The sequence below is a fragment of the Anabrus simplex genome, chromosome 2 (assembly GCF_040414725.1).
Source record: "Anabrus simplex isolate iqAnaSimp1 chromosome 2, ASM4041472v1, whole genome shotgun sequence".
Classification (NCBI taxonomy): domain Eukaryota; kingdom Metazoa; phylum Arthropoda; class Insecta; order Orthoptera; family Tettigoniidae; genus Anabrus; species Anabrus simplex.
Window position 1 is genome coordinate 1114865041 of NC_090266.1, and position 18300 is coordinate 1114883340.

Consider the following 18300-nt stretch of genomic DNA (forward strand, 5'->3'; position numbering starts at 1 on the left):
CGAGTAACTTGACGGTGCCGTGTTATCGTCTCGCCACTGAAACTGAGTACGGTATTTCAAATTGTACCCACAGAGAGAGAGAAGGTCGGGGGATACATGGACGATGTTACATGTGGCAACAGAGTATAAAGGTGATTTTTTAGTTAATCATTGTGCATTGTCAAAAAATATTACATTTAGTTCACATACTTTTGACAGTATTAATTTTCTATATATTAAAGTGTATGAAACGGATCTAAACAATTCTGTATACTTAGAAACCGACTGCATCTTATGAAAAGGGTAAAAGGCGGAAGTGTTTCGATCTCGGTTCCATGAGGCCGAAAGTTGAAGTGTTGTGAGTAGTGAACTTCTTTGGTCACATTGCACATAGTGAACCCAAACGACGAAAGAGTGTACGAGAATGACGTAACATGCAGATAGGCACGGTAAATATATTCCCAGTTGATTCGTGCTCTATTTCAGAAGAAATATTCTCATTTTGGAAAGTAAATCATACGTAAGGTGTTCACAAGTGAATATACTTTAAATATAACAGGATAAAAATACTTGTGTAAAAGAGTAAAAACTCCAGTCTTCATAAATAATACAACCAACAATACTTACCATCTATTGACAGTCTTCACGGCCACTTTGATATTACCCGAAGGCTTGACGTTGAAGAAAATTGATGTGCAGCTGCTTGCGATCTCGTACAAGTAGAAGGATCGCTCAACTTCGTACCACTTCCCTCCGAACTGAAAAGAAAAAAATGCAAATAAACAGGATGGGATGAGATAATATTTTAATCAACTGTTCCGTCATCTGGTAACGACGTTCATCACAAAACAGGGTCTCGAAACCGATCAAACTCTGTAAAAGTGAGTAAGGTAATGTCTCAAAGTTTTTAGAAAAGCGTTCCTTCTTCCGTCCAGTATTTCATTTTTGCACACTTACAGCGACTATGTAAAACATTCAACATTATTGAACATATTAAGTGATAATTACAAAATAGGTCTAAAATACATCCGTTGATCCCTGATTTCTTTGGGACGTATTTCCTGGGGAAATAGGACAGAAAAGGCGTGTTTGATTCACAAAGAAGGACGTGGGTTCGGGAGAGGCTATGCTCCCACATTAATGTTTGTCTGCAGTGTGCTGATATATTCCCGAGTTGAGTAAATGGGCGCCACAAATCAAGAAAGGATCAATTACATTTTAAATAATCACAATAACCTTGAAATCTTATCTCGAGTCATGTACAGAATTCAGAAATCTGGTATTCCGTTAGTAAGTATCTTGCATTCCTCATAAATCAAGCGCTGATTGGCTGTTGCCGGTCATGTGAATGTGACTTCACAAGCGCGGGCGTGTGTGTGTGAGGTGCTGCGCCACACGGGGGCGTGCAACTGTACAGACCCAAATTCGATGCTGAGAAGAGTGTAAACAGGTTTGGACTTGACCCGAGGCTTACGGGGCTGCTAACCTTATTGACTAAATGCTTATTATTTTATTCTGACTATGTCATTCATGCATGACGTGTTCCGACCGCGTGTATGTACCCTGATGGGCGATGTAGAAAGTAGTGGGCGTGGCTGACATGTGTGCCAACGGTACAGACCCAAGTTCGGTGCTGAGAAGAGGGTACCAGCCTTGGATTCGACTCGAGGCTTACAGGGCTGCTAAATGATTATTATTATTATTATTATTATTATTATTATTATTATTATTATTATTATTATTTCGTTCATGCATGGGTGTGTTCGGACTGCGTGTGCTGCGCCCTGGTGAGCTATGTGTGTGTCCTATCAAGTATACGGTTACTAGACGAGTTTTGTTTTTTAAAACTGTGCTCTCTTGTAAGTTGTTGATTCATTAGGAGTCTGTGACATCAAGGTTCAGTCTGTCTTAGGATGCCTTGCTCTATTATAATAAGAAGTCAGTGAGGGGGACCACCATTGCATGCGCTTATCTCGATACGAACTATAGGCAAATACAGTAGAGACAATACGCGACACTCAGCGAGATATCGAGGGACAGCTATTAGAGCTCTCTCTAGCTGATTGACCTGAGAACTACTGATTCTGTCATAAGAGCACGTGTATTTGTGTGTGAAGTTTTTGGTGTTATTTATGCGTTTTCACTGAGTTGACATAATTAAATACTAGCGTGTGTCATTCCTTGATATCTCCTCTCAACATGAGGGGAAAGGTATGTGCTGTGTTTGGCTGCAGTAACTATGGAGTAGAAAAGAATGCGCGGTCTTTTTTCCGTTTACCTTGTGACAAGAAAATGTAAGTAATATTGTGTTTGTATATATTTTCTTCCAGTGACAAAGAGACTTTTTTAGTACTTCATAATCTTCTGACCTGCTCGACCCATATTTTAACTGGCTTATAATACGCATATTTTATTGTATAGTGCAGCAGTTAACCTTCAATACCGATGTGGTGTTGTAGGTGTGATCTGTAGATTTGATTTAATTCAGGAAAATATATATGCATATGAGTGTGGCTGGTTGTGTTCCAAGTTACCCCATTTGGAATGCCGTAATGCGTTGTCAAGCACTGAAGAAAATATGGGTGATTTAAGAAATGTACATATTTTGTTGAAACAATATGATGCAAATTTGCTTTACCCTAATGTAGCGGCATTGTGGCACGTATTGCTTATAGGGAAAGTTTGAATGTTTTGAGGCTAAATTTATAGATTTTCTTTCTGTTAGTAGGCTTCAAGTTAAAAGGAAAATTTTCCAGCTCTTAAATGTAAATTCATTGAATCATGTGTGTAAGGAATGTGCCGATATTTTTGTTGACAAGTGTTTTAATATGATGATGCAATGTTTTTAAATGAGAAAAAAAGAAAAATCTAGCCGTGAACGTTCAGGCAGGAATTCTGAAGCTAAAAGTAATGCATAAATGAAAGATCAAGCCCTTTCACAGCAGTCAATTTCACATCTTGTTTATATGTCTAATTTCAGTCTTTAAATAATAACCTGTTAAATAATTCTTCATTCATTTATCCAGAATTGCTTTAGCAACTTTGAAGTTAATATCTTGGTAACACTTTCTTTCTAGACGTAATTTATTTATCCATTTCCGTGCATACATTTCCATTGATATTTGAATTTAGCGCGAATTTTCAGGTCAAGCCACTAGGAACGTCACTTGCGACTTGTCTCCCATTTTAACAAGGCTAAATCCGAAAGTGTCGCGTATTGTCTCTACTGTATTTGCTATAGGTCACACGAGGACGTGCGAGATTGCATACCTTACATGGGTAAGTAGGAGACGTCAGTTACTTTTTATTAGACTACGCAGCCGACATGCGTATAAAGCCACGTGTATCTGATACCCCCGTATTTCCATGCCTGTGTGACATGTTCACTTAAATGCATCCTCATACGACCTAATTGTTAGTACAGGAAAATGCCATTCCTTATGATGGCGGCTGGTGTGTGTACGTGATGGCTGTTGGGTGTTTCTAACGTTAGTCTATTTTCGGGTAGAGATCGCAACAGAGTATGTCTAGAGGATGTGCACGGACAGCTTATCGGACTTAGTGAAAGGTAGAATCATTGGCATGAGATATATCGGATCATCATACCGACAGATTGCGCAGACAGTTGTCTGTAGTGCAATGACTGCAGAACGAGTAGTGATGCGTGTGACACGAAGAGCAGGCACGGGTCCTTCCAGAAGGACTACACCACGAGAAGATCGTCGTATTCGTCGGCTAGCTCTGACGAACAGACAGATGACAACAGCTGAAATGCAGGCAGATGTTACAGGCAGAGTGTCACCACGAACCATCGGGAACAGATAACTGGAAGCTGGGTTGAACTCTCGAGTTGCTATGCGTCGTTTACCGCTGACACCAGCAATGGACAACGGAGACTTGCATGATGTAGAGCCAGAGTCACTGGGACACTTAGTGGCATTCTGTGGTGTCCAGCGACGGGTCTCGCTTCTGCCCGTATACGACCTGGTGAACGGTCACAGGAAGCAGCGATTATCGGGGTGCATACTACTCCAACTCCTGGAATCATGGTGTTGGGAACAATTGGATTTGACAACATGACGGAATATGGTACTTGTTGAATGGGGACTAAACGCTCGCTAATATGTTGCAAGAATAGTAAACCCTGTTGTCATACCTTTCATGACAATGGTACACCAGAAACGCCTTGATGAATATACGGATCCTCGACTGGCCTGCACACTCCTCTTGATTTGTCACCCATACAACATATGTGGGATGCAATGGGAAGACGTATATGGTCATACCAGCCTCCAGCCAGCAATCTTCATGAAATGACATAGCATGTGTTTCAGGCATGGAAGGAAATCCCTCAAGATGACATTCGGAGGCTGTTTGCTTCCATGCCACACAGAGTACAAGAGTGTATTCGTGCCCGTGTGGGTCATAACTCATACTGATGATGATGATGGACAGTTCTGAATGGATAGAAAGTCTAATCATTGAATATCTGTTATGTGATGAACATCTCCACAAAGTTTGAATAATATCGGAGTGGTACTTCATGGCGTAACACTTTCCATTTCCGCTAGTGTATGTTTTTCTCTTGCGTTTGCTGAAATAATAATAATAGTCTAGTTGGTAAGCATGTTTGCACAGAAGAGGGCAACCTTAGCCTTACAAGCCGACTCCAAGCTTAACCTTACAGAGTAGCCAACTTGACTAACTAGACTAGACGCTTCTTATTCTTATTCTTCTTAACATTATTATTTCTGACAGGGCTGGGTGTGTCGTAACAAGTATAGAATAATTAAGCATATTTTGCTGTTTCTCTTACTAATGAACCATTCTTTTCAGTTGTTGTTGCTGATTTATTAGAAGTTTTGTAACAGGTTCAGGTCACAGGTTCAAGTATGCGTGAGAAGAGGCGTGCCATGGTGGTATGATAATAACCGCAGTAGTCACCAAGATTTTGAATGCAAGCACGCCAAACTTGCATGTATTGTGTACAGGTGCCGTATGTTATTTAGTGGGATGGAGTTCCACACCTGTTGCACTTGGTCAGTGCTATTAACAACGGTTAATGCTGATATTGGAAGACGCTGCATAATTCGTCCTATAATGTCCCGTACGTGCTCAATGGGGGAATGATCTGGTGATTTCGCAGGTCAAAGAAACTGGTCTACACTCAGTAGAGTACGTTGGGTGACAGCAGCGGTATGAGAACGAGTGTTATCCTGTTGGAAAACAACCCCTTGTTTACTGCAAATGAATGGCAGTACAAGCCATTCATTTACCAGTCTGAGGTACAAATTACTGTCAAGGTTCTTGGGATACCGACGAGAGTGCTCCTACTGTCAAAGGAAATCGCTCCCCGGACTATAACTTCTGGTGTAGGTTCAGTGTGTTGACACCGCAGACAGCGTGGTTCCAAGCGCTCACCTGGCCTCCTTTTTACCAACCTACGGCCATGACTACCACCAAGACAAAAATAGCTGTCGTCCTAAAACACATCAGATCGCTACTCTGCCCTAGAATGAGCTCTAGCTTGACACCACTGAAATCACAGGTGGCAGTGATTCGGAGTTCGTGGCATGAAAGCTACAGGACGTCTGGCTCGGAACTGTCCTTCAAATAATCGATTTGTTACAGTTCGCTGTGTCACTATTTGAAATTGAAGCTCTAATGACTTCTGCAGATGCAGTGCGATCCGCCACAGCCATGCGGCGAATTCGCTGGTCTTCTCTCTCCGTAGTGGCCCGTGTGCGGCTGGGTTCCGGTCTTCTTGAGAAAGTGCCTTCCCGCGGCCATTTTAGCCAACACCGATGCACTATGGATACATCCCTGCCAAGTCTTTCTACAATATCGCGGAAAGAACGTTCACCTTGTCGTAGCCCTATTACACGGCCTTATTCAAACTCAGCAAGCTACTCATACTGCCTTCTTCGCCTCCATTATAAAGGCTCTCACCTACCTCACACCGTCAACATCGGAAGATGACTAACGCTCACGAATTGTAGAGCGCGTATTTAAGGCAGACTTGTTTTGCAAGGTCATAGTGGCGCTACTAGCACCACTCTTTGTCAACTAGCGCGCAAATTTGAATAGGTATCATGTTTGGGGAGTGCAAAACTCCGGTCGTATATAGAACTACGTTTTGTGTAGAACAATATTGATAGCAGCAGCTATTTCACCTGGCATTATTACCTCGGGTAGTCTGAAATTTAATTTTCAATATTAAATACTTAGTCAATATATCGACGTAGAATTTAGATTTTTCTAGAACGCTTCAGAAGTTTACAGTGTTTTGTTATGTGTTAGGTTTTAAAGCTTCGATCAATCTTACAACAGTGGTGGACACGTCTCAAAGCTACTCTAGCGGTGATAAAAGATATATATTGGCGGTCTCCCCGCACACTGTTTACTGTTTTTTAACACTGCCACTCTTTTGAATTCTAAGTTTTTTTTGCTAGGGGCTTTACGTCGCACCGACACAGATAGGTCTTATGACGACGATGAGATAGGAAAGGCCTAGGAGTTGGAGGCAAGCGGCCGTGGCCTTAATTAACGTACAGCCCCAGCATTTGCCTGGTGTGAAAATGGGAAACTACGGAAAAACATTTTCAGGGCTGCCGATAGTGGGATTCGAACCTACTATCTCCCGGATGCAAGCTCACAGCCGCGCGCCTCTACGCGCACGGCCAACTCGCCCGGTTGAATTCTAAGTGACAGTAACGCAGTGCGTACTGAGAATATCGTGACTGATATAACATGTCCGAGAGTAAGGTGAGAAAAAAATCGGGACACTAAAAAAAAAACGACCACAAACAGTTGTGCTTAAGCTCGGTGTGGGTGTAAATACATTATGTAACAAAACATACAAATATTCGCCGTAATCAAGAAGAAATGTTTGAGATCAGTTAAATAATATTATTTTCCAGCAGAAAGCCATCTTTACTAATGAAACCGAGCAACAAGAAGGATCTGTGCAGGCTTCTTACCTCGTACTTAGGAACACGCGAAATGACGTAAACTGTGTGATAAAATTTTCTATTTGTTTAACGTCGCACCGACACAGATAGGTCTTACGGCGACGATGGGACAAGAAAGGCCTAGGAATGGGAAGGAAGCGGCCGTGGCCTTAATTGAGGTACAGCCCGAGCATTTGTCTGGTGTGAAAATGGGAAACCACGGAAAAGCATCGGAAAATATCTTCAGGGCTGCCGACAGTGGGGTTCGAACCCACTATCTCCCGGATATAAGCTCACAACTGCGCGCTCCTAACCACACGGCCAACTCGCCCGGTGTGTGATAAAGTAGCAAGCAAACTGTTGGTAGGAAGCTGAAAGACATCAGCAATGTGGAATTGCTCTCGATGAAAGCTCACACGTTACTGAGATGATGTGTTAAACATCACAACTAAAGGCGTTGATTTTGTTTTTGTTTCTGTTTTTACAAGTTGTTTTACGTCGCACCGATACAGATAGGCCTTATGGCGACGATGGGGAGGAAATGGATAGGAGTGTGAAGGAAGCGGCCGTGGCCTTAATTAAGGTACAGCCCCAACATTTGCCTGGTGTGAAAATTGGAAACCACGGAAAACATCTTCAGGACTGTCGGCAGTGGGGTTCGAACCCACTATCTCCCGAATACTGGATAATGGTCGCACTTAATCGACTGCAGCTATCGAGATCCGTCGTTGATATTTTTAATGCTGTTAAGAGAGCTTTGGAGGAATTCCGTGGTTTAGCAAAATTGTCCTCTACATCTACAGATGGTGGAAAAATCAATGACAGAGACAGTGAATGGTTTCGCTGGACTCTACATTCTGTGCGTTGTATTATAGAGCAAGAGTCACTATGAGCAAAATCAATTACACCGGTACTCCCCATGGTTACTGTCATGAAAATCACTAATTTGATCAGAGGAGGAAATCGATTCCCCAACTCACAGAAGATTTCTGTCCTTGAAAAAAAGTGAATTCTGCTTATGCTCACTGAAGCAAACTGGTTAAGCCACAGTAAGTGTTTGCTATGTTTCTTTGGACTCCGTCGTGAAGTTGTCACATTCCAACGGAAGACGTTTCGAATTCTGTTATACAGCAGAATGATCTCGAAAACGTCAAACTGTTAAAAACTTGGCTTTTTTTTCGCTGATATCACTCATTCTCTGAATGTCCTAAATTTGCAGACAATCAGTCGGTTTTGTTGATAGTTTCCGCAAAATCCTAGAATTAATTAGGTCTGCATTGAGGGAGAATAACTTGTCGGAAACGTTGGTGGAAGAGGACGTGGAATTTGGGGAATATGTTGAAATTTCAGAGTTCGACAACCTTTTCATGATTTTGGAAAAATGTCACCCTGATATACCGTTATACAATATGTGACATGGAATCTCAGCCAAATCATTGCAATTAGAGTTTTGTGAACTTCAATGTAATCCATCTCTGGTTACAGGAGTTGACTGCTCTCAAACATTATTTTACATACGCTTCACTGACGCAACAGAAAGGGACTTTCAGATGCCTTATTACCAGAGCCTCACAATGGGAGTATTCACATTAAACAGCGTAGACTCTTTGAGGACCATTCCTGAGAAGGATTATTATTTCTATTCCTAATTAGTGGCGAGTAACGCATCTAAAGTGTTTACAATCTCATAACATGAATGTGACTTTCCTGATGACAGTCCGTTATAAATGGTGTGAAAATGTCCTTCACGGTTGTTTGGGCCATGCATTTCAGTGGGCTTGTCAGACTGATGTGTAGTAACAACCTCTGTCTCGGTGAGGAAAGCAATGGGAAACTACTTCACTCATCATTTCCGTTGTATGCCTTTTCAGAGATGCCTAGGCCATCTATTACATCTGATGGCGAAGCTCTTGAGAATGCAACCAGCCTTCAGGTCGTCGGCTATTACCAATCACCCTCTCGAGCCTCTGGCCTGTCTGATATTATATTTACTTTACTTAACCTGTATTCAATTCACCATTCGATAATAAACTGTAATTACTCGTGGCGTATATTTCGATATGTTCGTTCACAGTTAAATGGCGTTATGAAGTACAAAATTGTAGATAATGTTCGTGTTCTTGTGGAAAGAGAAAAGGGAGAGGAGAACTGTTTATTAACTGAAATTATACATTGAATTCACATGGCCCTGATGTTCACTCAGGCTACATCAAAAATAAGTATCAGGTTAATTCCTGGGGGCAAAGGCGGCCGGGCGTAGAGCTAACCACTCCACCCCACCAAGTGCCGAGGTTACGGATAGTGGAAGCCTTTACCTTCCATCCCTCCAGGGGCCTTCATGGCCTGTACGGAGATACATTAAATTACTTGTACATTCACCAGAACACATTTTACACTCCCTACCACTCCCCTGAATAAGAAAGTAACGGCCTTCAGAAATAACAAATAAACGAGATTTGACAGTAATTCAATCAGATGATATGAAATTGACAAACCCGAGACTTTGCCTGCATTGTCATTTTACTCGTCTTCTTTCCACGTTTCTCACACCACAAGTTTTTGAATATTTGGTTCATACTGATTTAAAGGAATTGAACGAAAAAATATGGCCTCGTTTGTCGTACAGTGCAGTCTGCGTTATTTGTGACATTTTGAAGGGGAATTTTATGGATGAAGTGAAAAATATTTCGATTTAAGGTATTGCGTTTTATTGTAGTACTGGATTAATGAACACTGCGATTTGATGTTATAAATACGGAGGTCGAGTCATAAGTCATGGCAACTATTTCTTTTCTCGCGAACAGAAGACAACACGGAAAATCTAAGATATGCATTTGGAAACGTACGGTATGTAGTTGCGCATGATGCCACTAGATGGTGTATGTAAGCAACAGTGTGGGTCTAAACATGCCCCCAAGTTCAGTGTGTGAGTGAGAGCGTCACAAAAATGAAGTTAACAAGCAGGAGTAACGATCGTATATTAAAATAGCAGTTCTCCACGGCAGAAATGCACGCCAATGCCATGCAAAGCTGCGGGAAGCATTAGGTGTGTGACTATGATCTAATCGCCAAAGTCAAGAAGCCATTACGTGGACAACAGTTTGCTAACAAGGAGGACATCGTAAGGCATTTCGGAGAGAGGTGTCACACGTTAGCGATACACATGCACCGAATGGTATTCAGCGCCAGCCCCTCCGCTGGCAACGCACAGTGGAAACCTTGGGTGATTATTTCGAAGGTCTGTAACCAGTGGAGACCAGTCCTTTGTACGTAGTCTTGTGCATTTGCTGTCTATTCCATAATGAAAATGTTTACCAATGGCCTATGTTCTGTCACTTTCCTACGAGAATCTCCTGAAGTCAGAATTTGTTTTCAGGCACTATACGTACATGCCTTATATTTCCAAATGCATATCTTAGATTTTCCGTGTTGCCTCCTGTTCGCGAGAAAAAAATTTAGTTCCCATGACTTATGACTCGACCCTCGTGAAACAAAAAGGAAGGAGGTGCATAGTTCCTGTATAAATCACTAACACATGAAATTAGAATAGCAGAATATTAAGGTACATTTTCCCATTTGCCAACATTTAGTAAAACTGGATCTGTAAGTTCCTCACATGTTCTGTATAAACTCAGTTTTCATTACAACAATAGGGAAGTGGGAACATTGGTGAAATAACTACGTACTATCATCATCCTGAAGAAATGGGATTATCAGCTGATATACGTCATACAAAGTCTCGACCTTTCGTATGAGCGACAATGCGGACTAAAAATAAGTAGGCCTATAGTGTGTTCCGATTAGAACTACGTGATTTACGAGGCAAAGGTCATTGTTCTCTGAATACTGGAGTTGCATTTAGCAGCTGCTAGCAGTAACATGCAGGTTGTACTTGGAAATCTTTGCTTTATGCCATGTGAAAGGGGACGAACTATCTCACTCTAGAGTTACGGAATGTTGCACACTAACGCTAAGATTGGGAAGGTAGCCTGGTATAAAAGGTAAATGACCGAAATTAAACAGCCAACTCACTCAATGATCTGTCCAGGTGGCAAATTCCCTGTCAGTTGCTTACCTTATATTTATATCAGTTGCTGATGTACCCGTGCTTCGCTACGGGATTCTCAGAAAGACTGTCTTTGTTGTTTTCCTAACTGAAGCCAACATAGATCATTACAAAAACGTCAGTAGGAATGTAGCGATTAAAAGCAATGCTATCATATGAATTACTCGATCAAATTAAAAACCGCATATTTTCTCAATTTTAACGAACAGTACTACGGTACCGATCTAAGAGTCCACAGTTCCAGAGATGGAGTAGCAGGCTGAAGACAGACGTGAACACTCCTCTGCCATTACTCCGTTAAATATGCACACTGCTCATTCCAATCAGCGCTTCAGAGTAGGGATGAATAGCTCGAATGCTGTGATGAATCAGTGTGTTACGTACCAGTAGTATCAGAAAATTTATGAAGCAGAGGAATGGCATGCTAAAGAAGAAAGTCATTCAACTCCCCAGCTACTTTACGCCAATATTCAGGCAGGCTGTACGACTGGGTGAGTTGGCCGAGTGTTTATGGGCGTGCAGCTGTGCGCTTGCATCCGGGAAATAGTGGATTTGAACCCCACTCTCGGCAGCCCTGAAGATGGTATTCCGTAGTTTCCCATTTTCACACCAGGCAAATGCTAGCGCTGTACCTTATTTAAGCCAAGGCCGCTTCCTTCCCACTCTTAGCCCTTTCTTATCCCATTGTCGGCATAAGACGTATCTGTGTCGGTGCGACGTAAAGCAAATTTAAAATAAAAACTCGGTACTCACCAGTAATCCTATCTAACGGAGATGAGTGGCAACAGAAGACACAAAGAACATCACAACAAACAATGGTCAATGTAATGTTATTGTTACCGGGCGAGATGGCCGTGCGGTTACAGGCGCGCGGCTGTGAGCTTGCATCCGGCAGATAGTGGGTTCGAATCCCACTGTCGGCAGCCCTGAATATGGTTTTCCGTGGTTTCCCATTTTCACACCAGGAAAATGCTGGGGCTGTACCTTAATTAAGGCCACAGTCGCCTCCTTCCAACTCCTAGGCCTTTCCTATCCCATCGTCGCCGTAAAACATATCTGTGTCGGTGCGACGTAAAGCCACTAGCAAAAAAAATGTTATTGTTGATCAATTTTATGAGCTTTCTATATTTTAGGCCTTCACATTTAGTTTTATTTCCACTCTGTGATATTAGGGCGTCTTATAAAATTATTTATAGCGTAGACTGTAGTTCCTTAAACTCCGACTTTACATACCGGTTTTCATTAAATTCTATTTACCCATTTTCTCGTGACTCAGTGCTGATATGAACTTAGTAACAAAAATCCAAATTCATGAATATCTCCGTGATCATAGCCGGTACGGTAAAAATGTATAAGATGTAAATGGTTGGTAATTTAATACTATATAACTTTAGTTATGTAGTATTTATCGATACGACCACCAATAATATAAATATTTGAGAATTAAATTCTAAGCCTTCTCATAACCTAGCCTTTCACTCTGCGTGAATAAAAGTGTTTATGGCCTAGATTAGAGAGACTTATTCCCCGACTTTGCGTACCGACTTTTCATTAAATTCTCTTCAGCCGTTTCCTCGTGATGCGTGTACAGACAGACAGACAGACAGACAGACAGACAGACAGACAGACAGACAGACAGACAGACAGACAGACAGACAGACAGACAGACAGACAGACAGACAGACAGACAGACAGACAGACAGACAGACAGACAGACAGACAGACAGACAGACATCACGGAAAATTCAAAAGTGCATTACCTTGTTGCTGTGGACACGACCGATACAGAAATATCATCCTTTTTTAAATTCTGAGCAATGTACACACAAAACTCTTACTTTATATATATCAAGTTTATCTAGCTTTTTCTTAAATATTTTCAACGAACTTGGAAATTTATCGAAAATTTTCCTCGATAATTTATTGCAATCCCTTACTCCTCGTCCTATAAATGGATATTTCCATTCAACAGCGGTAGCAGTCAACCACATTCGTGGTAAAGAAAACTGAACACCGTTTTTTTTTTTACGTGTCATGACCTCTAGACGCAGTGGAGATCTCGTAAGACTCTCCTATCCTCAGCATTTTCCGCACAGTCATTCTTCTGCATAAACAAGCACCGCGTCTACTGGCTACAATGTGTCGAATAACGAGACAAGTTCGTTGGCTAAATCGGACTCAATTAGCGGCCGACTGGAATACAAGTCAGTTCCCTCTGCTGATTACATACCTCTCCTCAAGAGGAGATTGTTCTCTGTTTGGAGTGATGATTGGCAGGTCTCATCACGATCACGAGGACACCACTATTACCAAGTGCATCCTGTGGTTCCTTTTGTTCATTGATACGAGAAACCTTGCCGCTCCAGAAAGTTTACGATTTCTATAGTTCGTCTCAAATTCAATCATTGACGCTTCCCATCATCTTCACCAAATACGAGTTCTATGGTCACCTCTTTGTTCCTACTGTTAGACACATGAAGGAGACATGAACCATAAACTGTATCCACCATTTCGACCAGTCTACTGACCAAATGAAGAAAATTGTCTCATGGGATTACTCATTATCAACAAGACTTACATCTCTACTGGCAGGATCAAACAAGCAAACGTATGATTTTTTTTTACAATCTGTTGTACTGACACAGATAGGTCTTATGGCGACGCGATGGCAAGGAGGGGTCTAGGAGTGGGAGGGAAGTGGCCTCAATGAAGGTACAGCCCCAGCATTTGCCTGGTGTGAAAATTGGAAATCACGGAAAACCATCTTCAGAGCTGCTGACAGTGGGATTCGAACCCACTATCTCCCGGATGCAAGCTCACAGCTGCGCGCCCCTAACCGCACGGCCAACTCGCTCGGTGGATGAACGTTTATATGTTATTCAGTTATTTTTCAGGGTTGAACCGTGTTATTGTTTTCTGTACATTACGTACAGTTTGCCGACGTTTCGAATACATTGCAGTATTCTTTGTCAAGGTGACTGAAATACCCCTACTGGATCCGAGCGGTGATAAGGGTAAAGGGATTTGGACGTCAAGCAGGGATGACATGAGAATGTTAGTGTTGAACTCTACAATTATTGTAAAGAAAGGAATAGAATGAAGTAATTTAGTAGATATATGCTCACCAGATATTGTCAAAGGAGTTGAATCATGGCTGAAAAATGATATAATGGATGCAGAAATTCTCTCACGGAATTGAAGTGTTTATCGTTGAGACAGGATAGAAATGGTAGGAGGGGGTATTAATTCTGGTGAAATAAGAATTTGTAAACTACGAAAAAGGTAAGATGACAAACATGAAATTCTAGGCAAGTTGATACTTTTGGAGTGTATAGACCTAGAAAGGGTGACACAGACGCTGATTCGGAATTATTTGATGATCAGCTGTGGGAAACGATACGGAAAGGAGCGTGATTGTAGCAGGTGATCTCAATTTACCAAATGTCAACTGGGAAGATAATGCGAACGACAGGAACCATGACCAACAAATGGCAAATAGGTTAATCTGTTAAGGACAGCTGAATCAGAAAGTGATGGAACCAACTAGAGAGAAGAATATTCTGGACGTGGTGCTGGTAAAACCAGATGAGCTCTATAGAGAAACTGAAGAAATAGATGGTATTAGTGATCATGAAGCTGATTTTTTCGTAGTTAAAAATAAATGTGATAGAAAGTAAGGTCGTAAATGTAGGACTATTAGGCAGTACCGTATGGCTGATAAGACAAGCATGCGGGAGTTTAAAAAAGTAAATATGATCAGTGGAAAACGGTAAATAAAAATGTGGGATGGGTTTAAAGCAGTTGTTGAGGAATGTGAAAACAGGTACGTACCTTTAAAGGTGGTAAGGAATCGTAAAGCTCGCGATATTATAACAGAGAATAATGAGACTACGATTGAGGTGCAGGTTGGAAAGAAAGAGAGTTAGAAATGGTTGTGGAAGTAAGGAGAAATTGAAGGAACTTACTAGAGAATTGAATCTAGCGAAAAAGTCAGGTAAGGATAACATGATGGCAGTCATACAAATTTTAGTGAAAGATGCATGGGTATGTATAGGTACCTCAAGGCAGAAACAGGTTCCAAGAAGGGCATTCCCGAAATCATTATTGAATAAGGGGAGTGTGTATGATAGGATCTAGAGAAGGCAGAAGTATTCAATCAGCTGTATGTTAAGATTGTTGTTTACAAGATAGAAGAGGTGACTAATACTAACGGAGTATTGAAATTTACCTACGCTTACAAAGACATTTACAATAAGATACAAAAGTTAAAAGCTAGAAGAGCAGCTGGAATTGATAAGATTTATGGGGATATATTAAAGACAATGGGTTGGGTTATAGTACCACATCTGAAGTATTTATTTGATTACTGTTTGGAAGAAGGAGCTATACCAAATGAATGGAGAGTTGCTATAGTAGCCCCTGTGTATAAAGAAAGGATGATAAGCATAAAGCCGTAAATTACAGATAACTCAGTTTGACATGTATTACATGCGAGCTTTAGGAAAGCATTATTTCTGATTACATATGATATGTCTGCGAAATTAATAACTACTTCGATAGAAGGCAGCTCGAGTTTAGGAAAGGTTATTCCAATGAAGCTCAACTTGTAAGAACTTAATATGATATAGCAGATATTCTAGATTCGAGGGTTCAATGGACTGTGTCACGATTGACATACTTAAGGCATTTGACAGGGTAGATCATGGGAGACTACTGGGAGAAGTGAGTGCAATTGGACTAGACAAAAAGTTGTTGAATGAGTGGCTATATTTCTAGAAAACAGGACTCAGAGAATTAGAGTAGGTGAAGCTTTATCTGATCCTGTAAGCATTAAGAGGCGAATTGCTCAAGGCAGTGTTATTGTACCTTTATGTTTCCTACTGTGTATAAATCATGTGAGAAAAGTACTGGAATCAGAGGTATGGCTTTTTGCGGGTGATGTTATAATGTAATAAATAATTTACAAGATTGTGAGCAACTGGAAAAATACCTCGAGAATGTTGTGAGATGTGTGATGTAGGATGATAAACGGTGTTAAAAGTCAGGTTACCAAGCTCGATAGCTGCAGTCGCTTAAGTGCGGCCAGTATCCAGGATTCGGGAGATAGTAGGTTCGAACCCCACTGTCGGCAGCCCTGAAAATGGTTTTCCGTGGTTTCACATTTTCACACCAGGCAAATGCTGGGGCTGTACCTTAATTAAGGCCACGGCCGTTTCCTTCCCACTCCTAGCCCTTCCCTGTCCCATCGTCGTCACAAGACCTATCTCTGTCGGTGCGACGTAAAGCAACTAGCAAAAAAAAAAAAAAAAAAAAAAAAAAGAAAAGTCAGGTTTTGAGTTTCACTAATAGGGAAAGTCCTCTCAGTTTTAATTAATGCGTTGATGGGGTGAAAGTTTCTTCTTTCCTGGTGGCTTTACGTCGCACCGACACAGATAGGTCTTATGGTGACGATGGGATAGGAAAGGCCTAGAAGTTGGAAGGAAGCGGCCGTGGCCTTAATTAAGGTACAGCCCGGTGAAAGTTTCTTATGGGGATCACTGTAAGTGCCAGGTGTTAATATAAGGAAAGATCTTCATTGGACCGGGCGAGTTGGCCGTGCGGTTAGGCGCGTGCGGCTGTGAGTTTGCATCCGGGAGATAGTGTGTTCGAATCGCACTGTCAGCAGCCCTGAAGATGGTTTTCCGTGGTTTTCCATTTTCACACCACGCTAATGCTGGGGCTGTATCTTAATTAAGGCCACGGCCGCTTTCTTCCAACTCTTAGGCCTTTCTTATCCCATCGCCGCCATAAGACCTCTCTGTGTCGGTGCGACGTAAAGCCACTAGCAAAAAAAATCTTCATTGGAGTAATCACATAAACGGTATTGTAAATAAAGGGTAGAGATCTCTGCAACGGTTATGAGGGTATTTAGGGGACGTAGTAGGGATGTAAGGGAGAGGGCATATACGTGTCTAGTAAGACCCCAACTAGTGTACGGTTGCAATGTATGGGATCCTCACCAGTATTACTTGATTCGAGAAATGGAAAAAATCCAAGGAAAAGCAGCTCGATTTTTTCTGGGTGATCTCCGACAAAAAAAATGGCCTTAAAAATGTTGCAAAAGTCTGGGCTGGGAAGACTTGGGGGAAAGGAAAGGAGCTGCTTGTCTAAGTGGTATGCTCCGAGCTGTCAGTGGGGATATGGTGTGGAATGGCATTAGAATACGGATACATTTGAGTGGTGTGTTTAAAAGTAGTAAAGATCACAATATGAAGATAAACTTGGAATTCAAGAGGACAAATTGGGGCAAATATTCGTTTATTGGAAGACGAGTTAGGGATTGGAATAGGGAGATACTTTGCAATTATTTAAGAGAAGACTAGGTAAACACAACAGATAGGGAATCTGCCACCTTAATGCAGATCAGTGGTGATTGAGGTTTATATAGAACAGGCGGTAGATAAAATTAAAGAAGAATTCGGAAAGGGAATCAAAATCCAAGGAGAGGAACTCAAAACTATGAGACATGCCGATGATATTCTAATTTTATCTGAATCTGCGGAAGACTGGAGAAATGGCTGAATGGTATGAACAGTCTTGGAGATGGAATACAAGATGAAAATAAATAAATCGAAAACGAAAGTAGTGGAGTGCAGTCGAATGAAGTCGGGTGGTACAGGAAGTATGAGATTAGGAAATGAAGTCTTAAAGGAAGTAGACGGATAGTGTTACTGGGTTAGTGGAATAACTAATGATGGACCAACACACGCGAGGAAGGCCCTTCTTAAGAAAATAAATTTACTCACAGGAATTAGAAAGATGTTTTTGAAGAAGCGTGGCATTGTATCGAAGTGAAACAAAGACGGTAACTATGTCAGAACGAAACAGAATTGTTGAGTTTGTAACATATTTGAAATTTAATTTAATATGATGGGGTTGGCAGTAGAGAGAGATGTCTGGGTTAGAGAGTGTGTGTGGGTGTTGAAAAAAAATGTGAATGGCTGACATAGAGAAGTGCTTGTTTTTTCTTCTGAATAAAAAGTAAAAATATATGACCAGCGGGGTGTTTTCTGATTTTTAATTGGTGAACCTAAAATTTATTGGCGACCGTGACAGGACATCATTAATAAAGGAAGACCCCCGTGAAAATAAAAAAGATGGAAAACCTCACGAAAGCAAGGACCGTAAAGCGGCGGTTATTTACACGAGTATACAACGAGGTTATGTCATCGTTACAAGACGGTGAACCAGACACAGAAGAAATTCAGGTACAACTAGAAATCCTTCAAGAAAGGTATGATACTATCGCTAATTTAGATGGATTGG

At 41.4% G+C, this 18300-nt stretch overlaps 1 protein-coding gene across 1 annotated transcript in view; it reads right to left on the reverse strand.

The window, feature by feature from the left end:
- Nucleotides 1–18300, reverse strand: part of LOC136864729 (apolipoprotein D) — a 142564-nt gene that overhangs the window by 44443 nt on the left and 79821 nt on the right. The window contains exon 2 of the mRNA XM_067142073.2: nt 607–737. Within this exon, the coding sequence (XP_066998174.2) occupies nt 607–737 (131 nt within the window). The remainder of the gene's footprint in view (nt 1–606; nt 738–18300) is intronic.